Source organism: Ursus maritimus, unplaced genomic scaffold, assembly GCF_017311325.1.
Source record: "Ursus maritimus isolate PB19 unplaced genomic scaffold, ASM1731132v1 scaffold_25, whole genome shotgun sequence".
Lineage (NCBI taxonomy): Eukaryota > Metazoa > Chordata > Mammalia > Carnivora > Ursidae > Ursus > Ursus maritimus.
This window is the reverse complement of record NW_024425008.1, coordinates 221713-241599: the sequence shown is the minus strand read 5'-3', so window position 1 is coordinate 241599 and position 19887 is coordinate 221713. Positions and strand designations below refer to the sequence as shown.

The window sequence follows — 19887 nt, the reverse complement described above, 5'->3', positions numbered from 1 at the left end:
TGGGCCGCCCCAGTGGTTGTTGGCTGTGCCACACAAGACCCCAGCCTGTGCTGGTGGCCGGTCCTCCGTGGTCCCTGGACGCGGATCCCGGGGCTTGGTGGCCCAGAGCCATAGCCTCACACACAGTCTGCTCCTGCCACAGCCTCTGGACAGGCGGGCTCAGACCCTCCCCTCCTTGACGGCCTTCAGTCCCCAGTGGCTGAGCCTGGCACTGACCCCCGAGTCTTGGCCAGCGTCCTCCTGCCCGACGGACCCGTTCCCGTGCACCCAGAAGGGGGCGCTGCTGGGCCCTGGCCCGCACCCCGGCGCCCTCTAGAGCTGAGCCCTGCCCCCAGGTGATGCAGCTCCCCTCCGAGGGCGGCCAGGTGCTCAGCCTCTGCAGCAGCGTCAAGGAGGCCTCGGTCAAGGTGGCCGAGATCTGGATCTTCTCCCTGTCCAGCCAGCCCATTGACCACGAGGACAGCGCCATGCAGGCAGGGCCCAAGGCCAAGTCTGCAGGTGAGTGCCGCTGTCGATGGCCTCCGCTTTGCTGCCTCCTGGCCCCCTTCCTGCCGGGTTTGAGAAGCTGGGGAGGGACCAGGAGGGTTTATGGGTTTCTCTCTGGGCTCCAACCCCACAAGCAGCATTGTGCGTACTCTGGGAGCCGGGGCTCCAGGTGTGCGAGCTCAGCCACAGGCAGGAGGTCATGGGCTTGATGGCAGTGCCCTCCAAGGTCTGGGCACAGGTCCTGGCATGGCTGTCGCCACCATCATGATGGGGACTGCTGTCCCCCTGAGGTGTGAGAGGGCACACAGGGGACCCAGCTGGGCATGAGATCCAGGCTGAAGCGTCTGAGGTCTGTAGGGGCCACCGTGGGAGTGGAGAAGCGCAGCCCTACCCCATCCCCGAAGTCTGCCTGCTGGGGCTGGACACGGCTGCCCACGTGGGTCCAGGGGACCCATCCTCTGGCCGCCACCTCATTGCCAGGACACCAGTCGGAATGTCCAGGTGCTCCCCCTTCCGTTTGCTCATTCTACAGAGAACTACTCCGAGGAGGAGTATGAGAGCTTCTCCTCTGAGCAGGAGGCCAGCGACGATGCCGTACAAGGGCAGGTAACCTCGGGCGCGGTGCGTGGGGCTGAGCGGCCGCGTGGGCTCCTGGCGGCCGCGTGGCCCCAAGACACTCTGGGTGTGGATGGGGCGTGGACGGCCAGCGACCCCCCCCCCACGCTGCTGGTATGAGGGTGGTGCCAAGGGGGGGGTGGAGGCTGGGAGCCGGCCCCCCACGTGCTGCGGGCACATGCCTCCCGCCCCGGGGTCCTGCCATGCGCCCGCAGATGCTCTGGGGGTGCCCTCTGCCAGCCCCTGTGCTTGTCTCCCCAGGACTTGGACGAGGAGGACTTCGATGTGGGGAAACCCAAGAAGCAGCGGCGATCGATAGTAAGAACGGCGTCCATGACCAGGGTCGGTGGAAACTGGTTTTACTAACACTGGGGAAGGGCGGGCTGGGGGGTGGGGGCCCAGATTGGGCGTTGGGACGTGAGGCAGCCGTCCAGGACCTCTCCAGGGCCCAGCCTCTTCGGTGGGGCGTGAAGGCAGGGAGACTCCACAGCCTTGTGCTGGCGGGCAGGCCAGCGTCCACCCGCGGGAGCTTCACCGGTGGGGTCCTTGTGCTCTTCCGGGGCGGCCGCCCCTGGCCCAGGGGGCAAGGGATGAGGTGGAACAGCGGCCATCCTGCTCAACCGCTCCACGAGCAGAGCTGGGGAGGGTGTCCCCCTCCTGCATGTGCCCAGACAGGCCCCGTGCGAAGCCAGTCCCTCGTGTCTGCTTAGCCTCTGGCCCACCCAGCACGGGGGCCCCGGGCTCTCCAGCTCCTCCTCTGGGAGGAAAGCTCCAGGCAGAGGCCTTAGCCCGGCACAGAGCGCCCACCACTGGGCACAGAGCCCCGGGAGAGTTCCCACGTCCAAGCTGCTCCTGGGCGCATGGCCACGGCCCCAGGCCCGGGCTGCACAGTGGGTGGCCGTGGAACCTTTGGGGCACAAGCCCAGCCCCAGAAACCTCTGCCCCTCCTCTACTGGGAGGCTCAGCAGGTCGAGCATGGCAGCGCCTGTGTGAGCCTCAGTTCCAGGCCCAAGGGCCTGACGCCTGTGGAGCGGAGTGGGGGACCTCGAGGGTGGCTGGGGGCAGCTGCCTCACTCAGTGGCCAGAGCTCAGGCTCTGAGGCCCAGGGCAGCGCTGGGCACAGTGGCGCTTGGGCTCCCTGCTGAGCCCTTGCCACGCTCCTGCCCGCCGTGTGCCCACCCCTGAGTCCCGCTGGGGTGAGGTGGTGCCTCGGGCGAGGGCCGGCAGCCTTACTTACGGGGCGGTCTCTGCAGGAAGGGGTAGTGCGCACCCTCCCTCCGGCTCCTCCCCGGGTCCGGCCCCCAGTCCAGCCGCAGCTGTGGTGTCGAGTGCTTGTAAAGGGGTTGGGCTCCCGTGAGCCCGCGGGGACTGTGCCTCCCTCCCGCCAAGCCTGCCGCGTCCTTCTGAGGGAAGCCGCCCCTTGCGTCCTGATTCTGTCCTGCTTGTCTTGCAGCAACAAAACTTCAAGCAGAAGGTCGTGGCGTTGCTGCGGCGGTTCAAAGTGTCGGACGAGGTGAGCGACCCCGCCTGGACCGCCAGGCCCACGGCGTCCTGTGAGACCAGGGCTCTCAGGCACCTGGGCCTCGTCCTGGCTCTGCCGCTGACCATCCTGTGGCCCTCAGGACACCATGTCCTTGTCCACGAGAGCGGGCAGTCCCACCCCCGGGGCGCCTCGAGGGCCAAGCCGAGGCCGCCAGCGTGTGTCTGGAATCGCAGCCCCATGAACAGCCCGGGAGGGAGGCTGGATGTCGTTTGGGGGTGTGACCATGCATTTTGTGTTTTGTGCTGTTTCTGAGTGGAGTGTATTTTAGGGCAGTTCTCGGCGTGTGGCAGATGGTGGTCTCTGCGTGCCCGCGTCGCCGCACGTGCGGCCCCCACCGACGCGCTCTGACCTGCGGGCTCCTGCCTTAGCTGTGTTCTCCCCAGATTTGTGGGGATGCGCTTGCGTACCTTTTATAACCACAAGGAAATACCTCGGTTTTCCTTTTAACGGGGATGGAGGAGAGTTAGTCCACAGGTCCTGTAGCCACCCGGGAGGGGGGCGTGTAAGTGTCCACGTGTCACCGCCACACGTGGCCGTGGCTGCACGGAAAGCGATGGCCGTCCGTCCACACATGTGATGGGGTCTCACGGGGGTGGCAGCAGCCGGGCGGCTCTTCTCAGATGCCGGCGCTAGAAACAGACCCGACTCGGCCTCAGTTCCCCCACATCCGTCTACAGCCTCAGTAGGATCCCTGTCAGATTCCCCAGCTGCCTGTCTGCAGACCGCGCGTCCCCTGACTTGCCGGAAATTCAAGGGACCCACAATAAACAACACAATCTTGGAAAAGTGCAAAGTGGAAGGCCTCACACTTTCTAATTTCAGAACTTTCTAAGAGGTACAGTAATCAAGACCGTATGAGAGATCAGTGGGACCAGAAATAAATCCTTCTTCTACTTGTGGTCAATTTCCAACAAGCATGCCAAGGTCGTTCAGTGGGGGAAAGTGGGCTTTGGGACAGATAACGATGGTACAGCCAGACGGCCACACGCGAGAGAACCTGACACCATGTGCAAAAGTGACTCCAAACGGATCAAGACCTAAACGTAAGCGCTTATGCTATGAAACTCAGGAGAGTGATCTTGGCCCCGGGGGCCGGGCCATGTGGCTTAGACAGGACACCGGACGCACAAGCCGCCAGAGGAAACGGGCAAGTCAGACCACGTCAAAGCGTGAACACGTCTGTGCTCCGAACACCATCGGGAAGGTGAACGGATGGCCATCATGTAGAACGTCCTGGCAAATCGTAGACCCCGTGAGGGACCCGGGCCACAGGACAGAAGGCACCTTTGCAACCCCAAATAAAGAGACAGTCGGGATGAGAGATGAATGGTCTAGGTCAAGAGCTGGTCAGAGGCTCAGACTAGAGGGTTTCTCTGAGGAGGAGCCTGAATGGCCAGCAAGCCCCTGAGAGCCGTGGGCAACCTCCCGGGGCCGCAGACGGTAGCCGTGACCTCGCAGGACAGAGCGGAGGTGCCGACGGGGGGCAGCCAGACCTGCAGTGTTGGCGGGAACGCCCCGCGGGGCAGCCACTACGGAAGACAGCACCTCCAAGTGTCAACTTCACGCTTAACCGGCGACCCCCCCGGCGATCCCACGTATGGCTGTCGCCGCGCGAGATCCAGGACGTCCACACAGACTGAGGGGCAGACAGTCCCAAGAGTTTCATCTGCGGCAGCAAAGCCTGCAGCGTCCATCCTCTGGCAGCTGGCTAGACCCAGGCCGCGTTCAGGGCGGGCGGGTGGGCGGGCCGTGAGGAGGAGTTGTCGATGGGACAAACAGCACGGCCGCCTCTTGATACACGTGCCTGAGTGGGAGGAGCCCACGCGGAGGGCTCCATAGTGTGTGACCATTTCTGTGACGTTCTGGAGGAGGCCCACCGCATGGGGACGGAAGTCAGTTCAGGGCTGGGAGGAAGAGAGGGGACGGTGAGACGTGGGGAGGCCCTGGGGAGGGAGGCATTCCAAGCCCTGACCGGTGCGGGCCTGTCCCAGGTGGCGCTCCTGCCCTGCACTCCTGCCGTGTGTTTCTCTGTTGAAGCACGAGTCACGAGGGGCAGAATGGCCATGCTGTGCCTGGCACCTGGTGACCGGAGGTCCCAGAGGTCACCCCGGTGTCTGGCAGAACTGGGCTGGTGGCTTCATGTCCTCTTCCTGTCTGTCCTGCCAAGGGGACCCCCCAGGCCAGCCCTCACACGTCTGACCTCACTGTAGGTCCTGGATTCAGAGCAGGACCCTGCAGAACACGTCCCCGAGGCAGAGGAGGACCTGGACCTTCTGTACGACACGCTGGACATGGAGAACCCCAGTGACAGTGGCCCGGACCTGGAGGACGACGACAGTGTCCTCAGCACCCCCAAGCCAAAGCTCCGGTGAGCACATGTGCCACCTCCATCTGCCGCCCGGCCCCAGGCCCCAGTGGGCACCCCCATGCCATCCCACGTGTTGCAGGGGCCACAGGGAAGTGTGCACTTGGGAACATGGGCTCTGGGTCAGGGAGGAGGGGGAAACATGCGTCCTAGCAGGTGGCTGGAGTCTGCGGTCTTTGTGGAGGGAGAGAAGTAGCAAAGTGACAGGGTCGCGTCTGCATTCTGGAAAGATCTCTCTGGAATCCACTGGGAGCGTGAACACAGGAGACCTGTTAGGAGGCATTGGGGTCGCCCCTGCCAGAGGCCAGGGTGTCAGAGACGGAGGGGCGAGAGCTCTTGGGTGGGGAATGTCGTCGGGGGTCTTCCCAGGGTCTTGGCTGAGCCAAGTGAGGTGCCTGTCACAGGAGGAGGTGGCCAGCGGTGTGGGGCCGTGGGACTCTTCTGTGCACTGGGGAGACGGCGAGCTGGGAACCACAGAGCATCCCTGCCACACAGGTGGGGGGGGTGAGCAGTGCTGGTGCCTGTCCCCGAGGAGCCAGGTGTCAGCCTGGCTGGGGCAGAGAGGGCAGGAGGCCCCAGGACCGAACAGCGTGTGGCTGCCAAGTGGGGGCCGTATTGGAGTCCAGAAGATCTGTGGCATTTTAGCTTCGCTTTTTGAATGTGTTTTTTTTTATTTGAGTGAGAGAGAGCTGAGCAGGGTGGGGGGGCAGAGGGAGAAGCAGACCCCCTGCTGAGCAGGGAGCCCCACGCAGGATCAGTCCCAGGACCCTGAGATCATGACCTGAGCGGAAGGCAGACGCTTCACCGACTGAGCCCCCCAGGCGTCCTCTTAACTCTTCGATATAAGTCAGTGGGACAGAGACGCATATGGGGAGGGTGGGCTTTCTGTGCGGTCGCCGACCCTCCAGCCCGCCCAGCCGTGGCCAGTTACTGTCCCGTTGTGGGGACACCCATGGCATCTGTGGGCTCTGGTCCAGGTGTTGGCCACTGGCCTTCGCTGCAGATGCAGCTCGGGGGGTCCACTTACAGGCTCAGCCCACCGCGAGTCTTGCTTGCTGCCCCCCCATCGAGGTGCCTTGGGCTCTGCTTCCAGCCTTCAGCTGGAACACCCGGGTCTCTGCTTCTGTCCCTCATGTGGTCACCTTGGCTGCCGGCTGACCTGTCTGTCGCCCTTGCCGCTGGCTGCACCTGCAGAGCTGGTCGTGGGCCAGCTGGTGCTCACAGTCCGGGGGTGCGCATGGGCCTCTCCGGCCCTGGTCCTGCCCTCGTATTTCCCTGTCCCTTGGTGGCTCTGTCACCTGTCCCTGCATGAGCCCCACGCACCATTTCAGCCTGAAATGTGTTCTGAGTCTCTGAGTCTGAGATCCCCCACCTCTGCCCAGCTGTCTGCTGGGGGCAGGGCGTTTGGTCTAGCTGGCCCGGAGTCACTGGACCCTGCTGCTGGCACCCTCGTGGCAGTCTTGAGCGTGCTCCTGTGTGGCCGCCAGCCACCCATCCCAGGGTGAAGGCCAGGAGTGGGTGGGTTCAGGGACGCAGGTTGTCTCCAGCGGATGTCGGAGCCGGTGGGGAGCCGAGAAGGGCTGCAGGTTGCATGGCACTCAGTGTCCTCCCCTGGGCCGTGGTTCCCTGCCGCTTCCCAACCCCGCCCCCGGTCCTGCATGGCCGGCAGACCCCACGAGCACAGTTGCTGAGCCTTTAGTGTGGGGAGGGTCCTGGCGAATGACCTGTCTCCGTCCCCACACCCAGGCCCTACTTCGAAGGGCTGTCACACTCCAGCTCGCAGACGGAAATTGGGAGTATCCACAGCGTCCGGAGCCACAAGGAACCTCCGAGTCCGGTGAGCAGGCCGGACCGGCAGCCCCTCCCTCCTGATGGGACCTCAGGCAAGGGCTGGGCCGTCCTGAGGGTCCTGTCTCTCCGGGTCACTCAGTGTTGCTTATACTCAGTGTTACGTTGTGCTCCTGGGTCTGCGTGTGGCGGGAATCTCCCTGCCCAATGCCACGTGACTGTCACGGGGTGACGCTGCGCCCGAGGTCAAAGAGAGCCCCGGCCAGTCTTCGCAGGCTGCCTCCAAGCCCAGATCCCCCTCCCCAGAGGTGAGCCAGCCTCGTGCCCACCATTGAACACATCCTGATTCCCATCTTGTCCTCGCAGGCGGACGTGCCCGAGAAGACTCGGGCCCTGGGAGGCAAGCAGCCAAGCGACAGCGTCTCGGACACGGTGACCCACGTGAGCAGGCGCGGGACACGTGCATTTGGTCAAGCACAGAGCCCACTTACACACGGCCTTAGGGCAGGCCTTGACACGAGGGTCTTAGCTCACACCCCCCAGGACCGGTGCACAGAACCACAATGAGGGCCCCCTTGAGTTCACTCCCACCCCGAGGGATGGTCAGGGCCCCCTTGGACTCACCCCCCACCTTGGGGGATGGTCAGGGTCCCCCGGAGTCACCCTAGTTCTGGGAGGACAGGAGGCGTCCCCCTGCTTTGCTGCCAGCGCAGACCCTGTGAACACTAGGGTTGACGCCTATTGCCCTCGTTGGGGTTCTCAAGGAAGGTGTCCTGGGCCACAGAGCAGGTTTTAGGGAGGTTTGGGGGAGGCTTGGTGCGTCTCCCCTGGCAGCCAGGACCAGGACCCCCGTGGTTGGAATGGAGGTCAGCTCGGCTCCCCAGGGGAGTGTGTGTCTGTGTCCCATGTGAAGAGCTGTCAGCCCGAAACTAGGCTACACGCCCCGGCCAAACCCGGGGCTCCTCAGGCTTGAGACCGTGGTCCTCGAGAAGAGGCCCCCAGGATGTGCTTTGCCATTGGGCCCCTTCTCTGCCTCTCAGAGCACACCCGCCCCCGGGGAGCAGCCCGCGCAGCCGGAGGACAGCCCGGAGGTGGAGACCCCCACTCTGGACGTCTTCACCGAGAAGCTGCCGCCCAGCGGGCGCATCACCAAGACGGAGTCCCTCGTCATCCCGTCCACCAGGTGAGGGGACGCTCTGGGAGGCTGCCGGCCAGGCACTGCCCACGTGGGCCAGCGCAGCGGGCAGGGCCCCGTCTGAATGGATGACAATCACTTGGAAGCACGGAGATTTCGGGGCCCGCCCTGGAGGCCCACATGGGACCCCCCATACATAACCCTGTGTGTAGCTAGCTGCCAGCAGGCCTTTGGGGGCTGAGGTGTGGCCCCTGCTGCCCATCTCATGGTTTCCTGCCCCTGGCTCCGTTCGCTGGCACCTCGTGGACCGGCGTAGCCCTGGGTGCCAGTGTGGGAGGGGCATGGCCAGCTGGGCCCAGAGCCCAGTGTGGTCAGGCACAGCGGCCCCCGGGCAGTGCTGCTGGGTCCAGCCAGGACCCTACCCCTCACGGTGGTCATCACAGAGGTGAGGGCCTGGGTGGCCAGGGCCTGGCAGCTTCCCCATGGAGGACTGTCCCACAGCGTCTCTGTGTGTCCCCACTGCCATCTCGGTCAGTCAGAGGGTCATCTCTGAGCCCCTCCTTGGACGTGCTTTCCGACCCATCTCGTCTTCACCTCCCTTGGGCACCTGGCCAAACTCCCAGCGCCCTCTGTGCCGCCACACGTGGCCACGTGCTGCCACTGCCGCCGCGACCTGCATTCCTACCCCGAGACCCGCTGGGCTGGGGCCTTCTGCAGGGGGACAGTGGAGCTGGTGTGGGTGCCCTGCCCCCGCCTGGGGCCGTGGTTCCATGCCACCGGCACTCACGTGTTGTATCAGGCTTATGCCCGCCTTGAAAGTGCATGTGCCAAGTGTGGACGTGGCCTGCACGTCAGCCCGTGGCCCCACAGAGGAGCCCGCACTGCCTGCCACCTGCCCGGCCACCCTATGTGAATCCACCACTGCCCCTGCCGCTGAGCAGCCCCCTTCCCTGGGGCAGTGAGCATGCGGGCCTGCCCCAGCCTGCCCTGCTTCCCTGCAGGTCCGAGGGAAAGCAGGCTGGCCGCCGGGGCCGGAGCACGTCCCTGAAGGAGCGGCAGCCCGCTAGGCCACAGAATGAACGGGCCAACAGTCTGGACAATGAGCGCTGCCCGGACACAAGGAGCCAGCTGCAGGTGCGTGCTCCAGGAGAGGTCACGGGCAAAGGCCATGGCTGCCCAGAACTGACCCACTGCTGGAAGCTTGGGGGGAGGCAGTCTGGCCACCTCGTGGGCTGTGATGGTGCCACCGCGCCTTCAGGCCAGTGACTTCTGTCTAGTGCAAAGAAAGCTGAGGTCCTGAGCAAGAACAGGGCCGGCCTCTCCTGCCCACTGCTGGGTGGCTGCTGGGGAGCAAGGGGGGGTCAGCTGGGCAGGTGAGGGGCTGCAGCAACCCCTCCCACCAGCATGGATGGGCCTTGTGTCTCCAGATCCCCAGGAAGACCGTATATGACCAGTTAAACCACATCCTCATCTCTGATGACCAGCTCCCTGAAAACATCATTCTCGTCAACACCTCTGACTGGCAGGGGCAGGTGGGGAGGGGCCAGGTGTCCTCCCTGCAGTGGGGAGTGGGGGGGTTCCTCCCTGCTGGGGGAGTGGGGGGGGTTCCTCCCCACTGGGCGAGTGGGGGGGTTCCTCCCCGCTGGGGGAGTGGGGGGGTTCCTCCCCCGCTGGGGAGTGGGGGGGGGGTCCTCCCTGCTGGCGCGGCGTGGCGGCGCTGGCGGGAGGCTGGCTGGAGTGCTGAGGCTCACCACGCGCGCTCGCCCCCAGTTCCTGTCGGAGGTCCTGCAGAGGCACACGCTGCCCGTGGTGTGCACGTGCTCCGCGGCTGATGTCCAGGCAGCCTTCAGCACCATCGTCTCGAGGATACAGAGATAGTGAGTCCAGCTGCCGCGTGGGGTCTGTCGGGGTCCCTGCTGCCCGGCCTCGCCTGTGGCTGTCCCGGGGGCGGTGGCGGATTCCAGATGTGCCCACCCACAGGCTGCCCACAGCCCCGTCTTCTGTCCAGATCTGGGCGGTTCCTGCGACGCAGGGGGCTTCCTGGGTGAGGCCCCGTCCCCTGCCCAAGGCTGCTGTCGTCTGGTGGGGACCTGGGTGTTGGTGGCCCTCCGGGGTCGTGAGCGCACAGCCGCTGCCCGAGCAGGGCTCCGCGGCACAGGGCTCAGCCCGTCCTGGCGCTGGGGCCTGCTCGGGCGGCAAGGACGGCATCTGTCCCCTCTCTGTCCTGCCCTCGGGGCCACAGCTGCAACTGCAACTCCCAGCCGCCGCCGCCCGTGAAGATCGCCGTGGCAGGAGCGCAGCACTACCTCAGCGCCGTCCTGCGGCTCTTCGTGGAGCAGCTGTCCCACAAGACCCCCGACTGGCTGGGCTACATGCGCTTTCTCATCATCCCGCTGGGTGAGGGCTCTCGCGCAGGAAGAGGCGTGGAGCACTCACCGCCCGCGCTGGGCACCCCTCGCGCTGGCCCAGCGCTCCATGGCCGGCCAACTTGATGCCGTTGTCAGAAGCAAACCAGGGGTGCTTGCGAGTCCTTGCGAATTACCAAACCCCATGTAACGTGGCCCTGCACCTATGGACTCGCACCTTTGTTCCTGGGAGGTGCTGGGTCGCAGGGGACAGAATCGCTGGCGCCCGAGCACCATTTGGTCTGCAGGGCGCACCGGGCACAGCGGCGCCTCCATCCACCGGGAGCAGGGAGGGGCTTGGAGGGGCCACAGAGCGGGTCCGCAGGGGAGGTGCGGCAGGCTCTGCAGCCTGACACTCTCCCCTCGGCTCGCAGGCTCCCATCCCGTGGCCAGGTACCTGGGCTCTGTGGACTACCGCTACAACAACTTCTTCCAGGACCTGGCCTGGAGAGACCTGTTCAACAAGCTGGAGGCCCAGAGCACCGGTGAGGCCTGGGGCCGGCCGGCCAGGAAAGGCTGCCCTGGGATCCCTGCCGCCATGAGAGCTGGCTGGCCACTGGGGCCCCAGGCGAGGGCTCCCAGGGATTCAGAGAAGCTGTGGAGGCAGAGGGGCCCCTCCGCCGCCCCCAGCATTGCCACTGCTCCGGGGCTGGGTCCTGGGCGGCCCTGGGGGCAGCACATGGGGTGGAAGGGGAGTGTGGCACTCACGGACCCTGCCTGGCCTTCTCGTGCAGCGCAGGACACGCCCGACATCGTGTCAAGGATCACACAGTACATCGCAGGTGCCAACTGTGCCCACCAGCTGCCCATCGCGGAGGCCATGCTGACCTACAAGCAGAAGAGGTACCTCACTGGGCCCCGGGCAGGGCAGGGTGTGGGGCAGGGCGGGGGCACCAGCTCCACGCCGCAGGAGCAGGCTGCCCACAGCTACTGTCCCCCTGTGGGCCTCCCTGCCCACTGCTGGTCTCAGAGCCTTCAGGCAGCACCTGGGGCTGGGGGCTCCTTGGGACGGAGATCAGGGACAAACCTGGTTGGCCAAGGGACAGAACCCGAGCTGGGCTTGGGGGGAACACTGTGAGCGGGACTGGCAGCCCCAGGTCCTCCTCTGAGTAGAAGGAGCTGGTAAAGTTTTCTCTGTTTTGTATGTTGGAATTTCCCATAATAAAGATTAAGGGAACACCTGTTAACGGTCCCCTCCCAGCAGTGACCTGCTCATGGGAACGCAGGCCCAGGCTCCCTGAACCTCCTGGGCCTCCCGGGCCCGGAGACACGTTCTCACCCTGACCCCGGGCAGGACAGCGGGCAGGAGTGGGGGCCGCTCCCGAGGCCAGGTGGAGGTCTGGCTGCCAGGCCTGCGAGGGCAGAGGGCCAGTGCAGGGAGGGCGGGCTGGAGGGACCAGGCCAGTCGGAGGAGGCAACGCATCTCTGCTCCCGTCTGCGGGACGCCCCCCGGCTCTCCCGGTGTGGGAGATAGGAAATTCAGGGGGCGTGTCTGGTCCAGCGGCTGGTCCAGCTCAACGCGCATGCTGGCCCCGAGCCGGAAGCTGGGCGGCGATGCCACGCCGGGACATGCGTCCTGAGCACGTAATAACATGTCTGTGTTTTCTCTTTTGGTGGCTTTCTGAAAAGGAAAAAGAACTTTCATTTTGACTTTACCCTCAGGTACCGCTGTCCCTGGGTCTGCGCCCCCGTGTCCCCAGGCTGGTCTTTAGGGCTGTTTAGCAGTATGAGCAGGTCAGGCAGGCCCCTCCAGCTGAGCGTCGGGTGGGTGGGCGCCCCAAGCCAGGTGCTGTCCGGCCCCCGCCCAGGTCGAAGGGCTGGATGTCACAGCGGGCAGGCTGTCCTCTGTCCATCGCAGTCCAGAGTTTGAGGTGAGGAAGCAGCCAAGCTGAGCTCCTCTGTGAGTGTCTGTCTCTGAAGCCCTGGGCAGCGCGTCTCACAGGAGAAGCAGGTGCTTGGGTCCCGCTGGCCACTCATGCCCCACTGGTCGTGTGTGGACTTTGGTCCCAGCACGTTGTACAGCTGACCCGGCTCCGGGGCTCGGCACCTCACAAGGGCCTCACTGCTGCTGATTCTCCGTGCGGGGGTGTGCGGGCCAAAGGGTGGGGGGCCCGCCGGATGGCACGCACTCCGAGCCTGGCTCTGGGCCCCACGCCCGGGGTTACAGAGAGCGGCAGAGAGCGTTTCCCAGCTCAGTTTCTTGGCTCAACTGGACAGGCGGCCAGACCGCTAAGACCCCCACGTGCAGTGAAGGGCTTTTCACCCCCTGGCGGGTCCACCCTTGGAGACCTGCACGTTGGGAACCACATTCCGGGCCGCCCCCAGAGCTGCCCTTTCGTTTGGGGTTCCCCTTTCCTGTCCTGGCAGCCTGCCTGCCAGTGTCCCCCCTCAGGGCACTGCTCCACCCAGGGTCGCCAGGCCCCAGGCAGCATCCTTGCGGGACGCTGGGACAGACCAGGAGCAGGGGTCGCGCTCCTCCATGGTCCTGCTAAACAAGCCTTTGTGAGCTAAAGAAAGACCAGCCGTGGTGTGTCCCGTGACTGCTCGAGCCGCCCCGGGCGCCGTGCTGCGGATGCCTGCAGCCCGCTTTGCTGCCTGGCACCAGCCTCTCGTCTCTCCAGCCAGGGCTTAAGGGGACCCTGGCCCTCGTCCCGTGCCTCCTGCCTCCACCTCTGCGTCACAGCGGTGACACCAGCACCTGGGGCATGGCCCCAGGGAGGCCCAGTGTGTTGGCCACCCTTAGAGCCTGGGACCAGGAGGTCAGCAGGTCACCTCTGTCTGCTTGGCAGAGGACAGAGGGTTCAGGAGACCCAGGAGAGGGTGGGCAGTGGACATGGCCCTTGGGGTCCCGTCTCCCCCTGCCCCCTGTGAGAGCACCTGCAGGGAGGGTCTACGCTTCATGCAGCTCCTGGCCTGACGTCAGGCCACACCAGCTCCCTGGGGGCGCCTGGGGGCGGGGGGACGGGGGACGTCCAGGGCACTAGGCCCTCACACCCCCAGCTCCGTGCTCCCAGTGTTGAGCTGAGGCACGTCTGTGCTTTCCCCACGTGGTCTCATGAGCCAGAGGCCCAGGGGCCCCCACCACGGAGCCACATGCGTGAGCCTTAGGGGTTCTGTCCCGCCCACAACGTGTGTTCCCTCTGCGTCCAGAGTTTAGGTGGTGAGGTCTCAGCGGCAAGCCGGTGTCACCCCTGTCCCGCTGGGCGCGTGTCAAGTGCTGAATGTTGTCTGCATGGCCAGAGGCTCCGCTTGGCTTCTCAGAGTCCGGCAGCACCCCTGTGTGGTGGCCCCCCCAAGCCCTCGTCTGCCTCCCTGCGTGCTGCTCGTGGGGAGGGTCCTGGGGCCTGTGTGGGTTGGAACCTCCCCTGCCCTGGGCTGGGGGCCCCATGAGGACCTCGCATGCGAAAGCCTGCCTGGGCACAGGGTGCCAATTGCTGTGTTATCTGTGGATAACCTCTGTTCCCCTCAGGTCAGAAAGGCTGGGGATTTGGCCATTTTCAGCATGACGGCCCAAATCTGTAGGTTCTTTTATCCAAAAACATTTGCCAGGTCCTCCTCAGAGGTGTGATGGGCGGTGCTGGGGCAGAGGCCATGGGTCCCCATGTCCAGGTGGCATCCAGGGGCCTGCCAGCCGCTGTGTCTTCTTGTGGGTGGTGCCACCCGGCGAGGACAGCGCCTCCTGCTGGGATGGCCTTGGGTGCCCCGGGTGCGTTCTGTGCTGTCCGGGCGCACATTTCCTGGGGGGCGCTGGCCAGGCACCTGCCTCCATCCCCACAAGAGCAGGGCTGGAACTGCTGCCGGCCCCTGGGGGGGGGTGCTGCCCAGGCTTCTCCCCGAGTGGCCTTGTGCCTGGGGGCACCATCCTAGCCAACACGGCACAGCAGAGCCCAGCAGAAGACTAGCTCTGTGACGTCAAGCCCCGGCGTTCTGCGTTCGGGGACGGGAGGCAGAAGCAGAGCTGGGAGGACGGCCTGAGAACCAGGGAAGCCGGGGCAAGTCACAGGGGGCCCAGGGGGCCCAGGGGGCCCAGGACTGGCCCTGCCGCTGGATTTCCCCAAAGGCCAGGAGATGCTCTTACAGGCAGCAGGGGAGCCTGGTGCCCGAGCACCCCGTCCCCCACCAGGAGAGCCACTCAGGCCCCACCCCGGCCCCGAGGTGGAGACCAGTCATTGCAGAGCCAGCTGCAGAGATGAGCTGCAGGACTGGCCTGGCCCACGGAGCTCAGACGGTGGTTTGTGTCCCCTTGGCTGCTGCCCACATCCCCCTGCCCGCAAGGGCCCTCTGACATGGAGGCCTTCACCAGCGATCCTACTGAAGCCGAGCTCTGCTAAAAGATACGCGGTGCCCAGTCCAGACAGAACCTCACGGCCGCCAGCGCTGGCTGGCCGCCTACAGCAGCATGGCCCCAAAGCCTCAGTCTCACCTTCAGGCTGCTCTTGGGGTGGCATTCTGCCAAAGCGTAGTGTGTGCACCCCATCCCCGAGGCCTGAGGCCCGGGAACCGCCCCTGCCCCATCTCTGGCTGGCAGAGAGAGAAAACTGGACACCTGGGAGAAAACCACACCCTGGCTTTCGGTCACCCCTGATTGCTGGAGGAAGCCCAGACTGTCCCCTGGGGGGTCCTGGGGCACGTGCAGCAAGCTGTTGTCTTGGGGCTGAGTGGAAACGGAGGCCTGCAGAGCTAGCAGAAAGGCAGTCGGGCCTGGACACCAGGCCCCTGGGCTGGAGAAGCTGGGCTTCTGCATGGCTTCCCACAGGTCTCTTGACCTCAGCTGCAGAGAGCTGAGCTGAGGGTTGGAGGGCCAGGCCAGGCACTGCAGGGGTGGGTGTGGGCATGGCCTGGGTGGCGTGAGGCCCTGGATGCTGTCTGCCTGGTGGAGTGAGAGGTAACTGTCTGTGTTTCTTGTCCTTAGCCCTGATGAAGAGTCCTCTCAGAAGTTCATTCCCTTCGTAGGGGTGAGTACTTCTCTGGTGGGGCTCTGGCCTGACCCGAGGCATTCCTCCCACGTGGCTGGCTTTACGATCAGCCTCTAAACTGTCTTTTATAATGTCTGGTTTTGCATTAACTTGATATGTTCACCAATTTGAGCTGAGGACTCCTTTAAAACACCCCCCCCATCTCAAAGTTCATTGTTTCCTTCCCATGTTGAGTAGGGCTAGGCCCAGAGGTGGTGACTGCCCCCAGCTATGCTCAGGGCTGACAGGTGCACACGGACCACTCACCTGGAGGCGAGGGCTCAGTGCTCAGCACGTCCTGGGCACACGGGCTGTCAGACTCCGCGGTGGGTGGGCGCCCAAGGTCAGCAGGGTCTCGGGACAGGTCCCACCGGGATGGGGCAAAGGGGCGCTTCTGTTCCTTAGGACAGGAAGGGGTGCCTTCCATGCCAGCCTGCTCAGCTGGGAGTGTGGTTTATAAATTGGGACATTTGTCTTTCTCCCACGGCTGAGGATTAACAGCTGCTCCGTGCCGGCTGGGCCACTGCCCCAAGTTTTCCTAGCCAAGCCAGGAACCTCACTGCGTGGCCTGCAGCCCCGGCATCTGCTGTGAGAGCCACAGGCAATCTGGCAGACGGGGCCACCAGGCAGAGCAGGACGTCCATGCCATCGTTTACCCTGGCCGGGCGTCAGGGCAGCTAGTGGCCCTCCTGAGACTGAATTAGTCCAGGGCAGCCTGTCTTGGGGAAATTTCTGTAGTGACCAGAGGGTCCTGACCCACTGGGTGCAGCAGCTCCAAATCCTCTGTGGACACTTGAAGCACCCACGTGACTGAGACATAAGTTGTCATTTTATTTGTTCAATTTTACGTGGCTCCCACAGCAGTCAGCCCACATGGCGCCTTGTGCAGGCCCCTAGCTGGGCAGGGGTCCCTCACACCTGGCCAGGCCAGCCACAGGCTCACGGTTTGTTGAGGGCCGGAGTGTGGGCCCTGTGCACCCTTCCTGGCGTGCAGGATGGCCACGGAGCGTGCTTCTGCAGCCCTGTGCCACTTCACCCACACAGCCATGCAGTGGGAGGGTCCCGGGCCACAGCCCATGTCCTGGCTGACCATGTGGGCAGTAGCCGCCCTGGGCTCAGCTCTGCTGCAAGGACAGGAAGAACTGGGACCCTGCTCCAGCCCAGGAGCTCCCGGGGGGTGGGGGGCATGGCAGCCTGGCATCCGCGGGGACACAGCACTCGGCATCTGTCTGGAGCCCCAGCGCGCAGGAGGGAGGGCTGGCAACTTCGCACGCTGCTGCAAGCCAGCATCCCATTGCCTTCCAGGTGGTGAAAGTTGGAATAGTGGAACCGTCCTCAGCCACATCAGGTAACCCTGCTCCCTGCCCCGGGGTTCCCTCCACTGTGGGAGGCCCGGCAGCTCCTTCCCTGCCCCCACAGCTGCTCTGGGGGCAGGGGCAGAGGGGAGCTCAGCACTGCCCAACTCCTTCCCAAAGGTGACTCAGATGACGCGGCCCCCTCGGGCTCCAGCGTGCTCTCGTCCACCCCACCGTCCACGTCTCCCGCAGCCAAGGAGGCCTCACCCACCCCGCCTTCCTCCCCGTCGGTGAGCGGGGGCCTGTCCTCCCCCAGGTAAACGTGGCCACGCGAGGCAAGCGCCCCACCCCATCCTGACTCGAGCACACCCCTGATGCAGCAGGGCCTCGGGTTAGAGAGCATTGAGAACCATTCGTGGCCGTGGCCACGGCCGCACCTCTGGGATGCCAGCAAGCTGAGGGTCCGGCCGGCGGAGGTGCTCAGAGCAGCCATGGGGAAGACGGGCTTGCTGGGGCCAGGTGCCCCATCAGTGGGGTGGCACAGGTGCTGGCTGGCTTGGGAGACTAGGGACAGAAGCCACACAGAGTACGTGAACGGAGGACTCCACACGCAGACGGGCTGGGAGACTACGACGTAGGTAGAAGCTGTGGGAGCTGGGAGGTGGTCGGCAGCCCCTCCCAGCCACCCTCGGGTCTTTGGTGAGCAGAACTCCCCCATAGCGCCACGGTCCACAGGGTCCTAGGGCTGCTTCCGACTCCCATGGGGTCCACACCTCAGACGAGGCTGGTTGACCTCGGCCCTCCAGACTCAAAGGGTTAGCTCGAGAGAGCAGGCAGGTGGCAGGACCACGTGCTCCTGGGTGAGCTCAGCATCGCGACCGTGCCCACCCACAAGCGCAGACTGGGCTGTCCCTGGAGGCCAGGGACAGACTGCAGTAGGCTCCAGGGCTGGGGCTCCCCTCCGCAGGTTAGCCACTGCAGGCAGCCCCCGGGCAGTGGGCAGCGCAGATGCCAGCCGGCACCTCCTCCCGCCTGTGCCGCCACCGGGCGAGGACAGAGGAGTGAGGCCCCCTCTGCTTTTGCAGCCAGGGCGTCGGCGCCGAGCTGATGGGGCTGCAGGTGGATTACTGGACGGCAGCCCCGCCTGCGGACAGGAAGAGAGAGGTGGAGAAGAAGGACCTGCCCGCCACCAAAAACACGCTCAAGTGCACCTTCCGGTCTCTCCAGGTCAGCAGGCTGCCCAGCAGTGGCGAGGCCGCAGCCACGCCCACCATGTCCATGACCGTGGTCACCAAGGAGAAGAACAAGAAGGGTGAGGTGGGGGGTGGGCTGACCGTTGGGGGAACTGGAAGGGTGGCTGTGCAGGCCCCGAGGTCGCCACGGGTCTGGGAGCCACTTTGCACCACGGCCACAAGCAGAGGCCACCTGGGCAGGCGGGAGGGCTGGCAGCTGTGGCCACAGTGGACTATGGGTGGCTCAGGACAGCAGGGCTCCAAGGGCTGTGGCTGAGCCCTGCAGCCCTTTCCCTCCTAGTGATGTTTCTGCCCAAGAAAACCAAGGACAAGGACGTGGAGTCCAAGAGCCAGTGTATCGAGGGTATCAGCCGCCTGATCTGCACAGCCAAGCACCAGCAGAACATGCTGAGGGGTGAGCGGCCACGGGCCCAGGACTGGGGGCGGGGGGCACTTGTCCAGGTGTCCTTCCTGCAGCGGGGAGCCTGCAGGAAGGCGTGTCCTCGACCCGGGTCCTGATGGAAGTGAGCCAGAGGAAGCCAGAGCGCTGCTTTAACTTCACCTCTGGAAACACCTGTCTTGCTATGAAATGCGTATCCCGTGGTTCGAACCCATTTGGATAAAGCATTTGTACGCATCGGACAGCTTTTTAAATTCTGAGAAATAATTTCTCAATCCTTTCTGTTAAGATTGATTTATGTATCTCAGACCTTACTCTGAGTTAATTCAGAATATGGAACCCAAAATGGTTTTCTCCCCATGAGTTGGAGTCTAATGACCACTGTGGTCAAGAACCGCCCTGCCTTCCAGGACCGTTGGTCCTGTGGTTTAAGTGGAGTGTGTTTGAACCCAGTTTGCAGACCCTCTGCTGGGGCAGAAGGGCTGTGGATTAGCAGGTCCCCGAAATCAAGGAGAAGCTGGCCACCACAGGTAGCTGGGAGCCAGGGAAGGGTGGGCAGTGGGAGGACTGACCAGCAGGTGTCTCATGGGCACCTGGGGTCCCCAGGGGTGCTGGGGCTCGGTGGGCAGGAGGGTCAGGTGGTCTTGTCCTCACAGTCCTCATCGACGGTGTGGAGTGGAACGACGTCAAGTTCTTCCAGCTGGCGGCCCAGTGGTCTTCCCACGTGAAGCACTTCCCCATCTGCATCTTCGGACACTCCAAGTCCACCTGCTAGCCCTGCCCCGAAGCCCTGGACGGCGAGCGCCGGGAGGGCCCAGCTGCTTTTCTGTTAACATTTCAGTTTACTACAGAGACCCTTAAAAACACAAAGAGAAACAGTCTTAAGTATGAATGTGCTCTCAACCTGGACACTCATGGGGAGGCTCCCCCACCCCGGAGCCCGTTCCCGGCTCTGCGCATGACCCAGGTGTGCCGTTGGGGTGGGAGGTCAGGCGGACAGCACTGAGCTTTGAGAATCACAGAAGGTGTGTTAGCCTCAGGACCTCCCGAGCCCCCCAGCAAGAAGGGTCCTCACCTTTGCGTCCTGTCCTTCCCGAAAGCCAGGACTCTGCTTCCTCAGGGAGCTGGGGTCAGGCGGGAGGCCGCACAGACCCGCGGGCTGCCCGTGTACCCAGACACACAGCTGGGTGGCCGGTGGTTGAAGGCCAGCCTCCTGTGGGAGCGCCCTGAGCAGAACGTGGAGGCGGGGCAGCCCGGGCCCAGCCGCCCAGCCGCCGACAGACGCCCAGCGCGCCCAGTGTGGTTCCCAATAAACTCCAGCCTCGCGGGGCAGCGGCGGTTTTACAGGAGCAGATATTTTTAATGCTTTTTAATACATGTTACAATGTAGCTGCCAAACAGACATTGCTCTTCGATGTCCCAGCGGCCCTGGGGCAGAGCCAGCCAGCGCTATCCCGCGTCCCAGCCCCCCAGCACCCGCCTCACTCTCCCTGCCCCAGACTTAGCAAGCACAGTGGCTCCCACAGCTGGCCCCAGCCTGCTCGGCCTCCTCCTCCCACCTGCTGGCTGGGGGGGTGTCTGGGCCCATGCAGCACTTATGTGGCCAGTGAAAGCTCAGGCAGGACAGCTTGACCTCAGGGGTCAGGCACCACTGGACCTGTAGGTGCA

The 19887-nt window shown here is 64.5% G+C and overlaps 1 protein-coding gene across 4 annotated transcripts in view; it reads left to right on the top strand.

Moving 5' to 3' along the window:
- Positions 1–19099, top strand: part of PACS2 (phosphofurin acidic cluster sorting protein 2) — a 53995-nt gene extending 34896 nt beyond the window's left edge. For 2 of the 4 annotated variants that reach the window (XM_040641298.1, XM_040641300.1), the window contains exons 5-24: positions 336–498; positions 1019–1092; positions 1363–1443; positions 2555–2614; positions 4855–5012; positions 6756–6846; positions 7164–7238; positions 7838–7980; positions 8934–9066; positions 9360–9464; positions 9703–9809; positions 10175–10329; positions 10712–10822; positions 11072–11180; positions 15250–15292; positions 16598–16640; positions 16768–16903; positions 17673–17899; positions 18121–18234; positions 18876–19099. In XM_040641298.1, coding sequence (XP_040497232.1) covers positions 336–498; positions 1019–1092; positions 1363–1443; positions 2555–2614; positions 4855–5012; positions 6756–6846; positions 7164–7238; positions 7838–7980; positions 8934–9066; positions 9360–9464; positions 9703–9809; positions 10175–10329; positions 10712–10822; positions 11072–11180; positions 15250–15292; positions 16598–16640; positions 16768–16903; positions 17673–17899; positions 18121–18234; positions 18876–18994 — 2247 coding nt within the window. In that variant the 3' untranslated portion in view covers positions 18995–19099. Of the gene's footprint in view, positions 1–335; positions 499–1018; positions 1093–1362; positions 1444–2554; positions 2615–4854; positions 5013–6755; positions 6847–7163; positions 7239–7837; positions 7981–8933; positions 9067–9359; positions 9465–9702; positions 9810–10174; positions 10330–10711; positions 10823–11071; positions 11181–15249; positions 15293–16597; positions 16641–16767; positions 16904–17672; positions 17900–18120; positions 18235–18875 lie in introns of those variants that run through there. The other 2 variants (XM_040641299.1, XM_040641301.1) reach the window with 2 other exon arrangements.
- Positions 19100–19887: the final 788 nt, after the last annotated feature.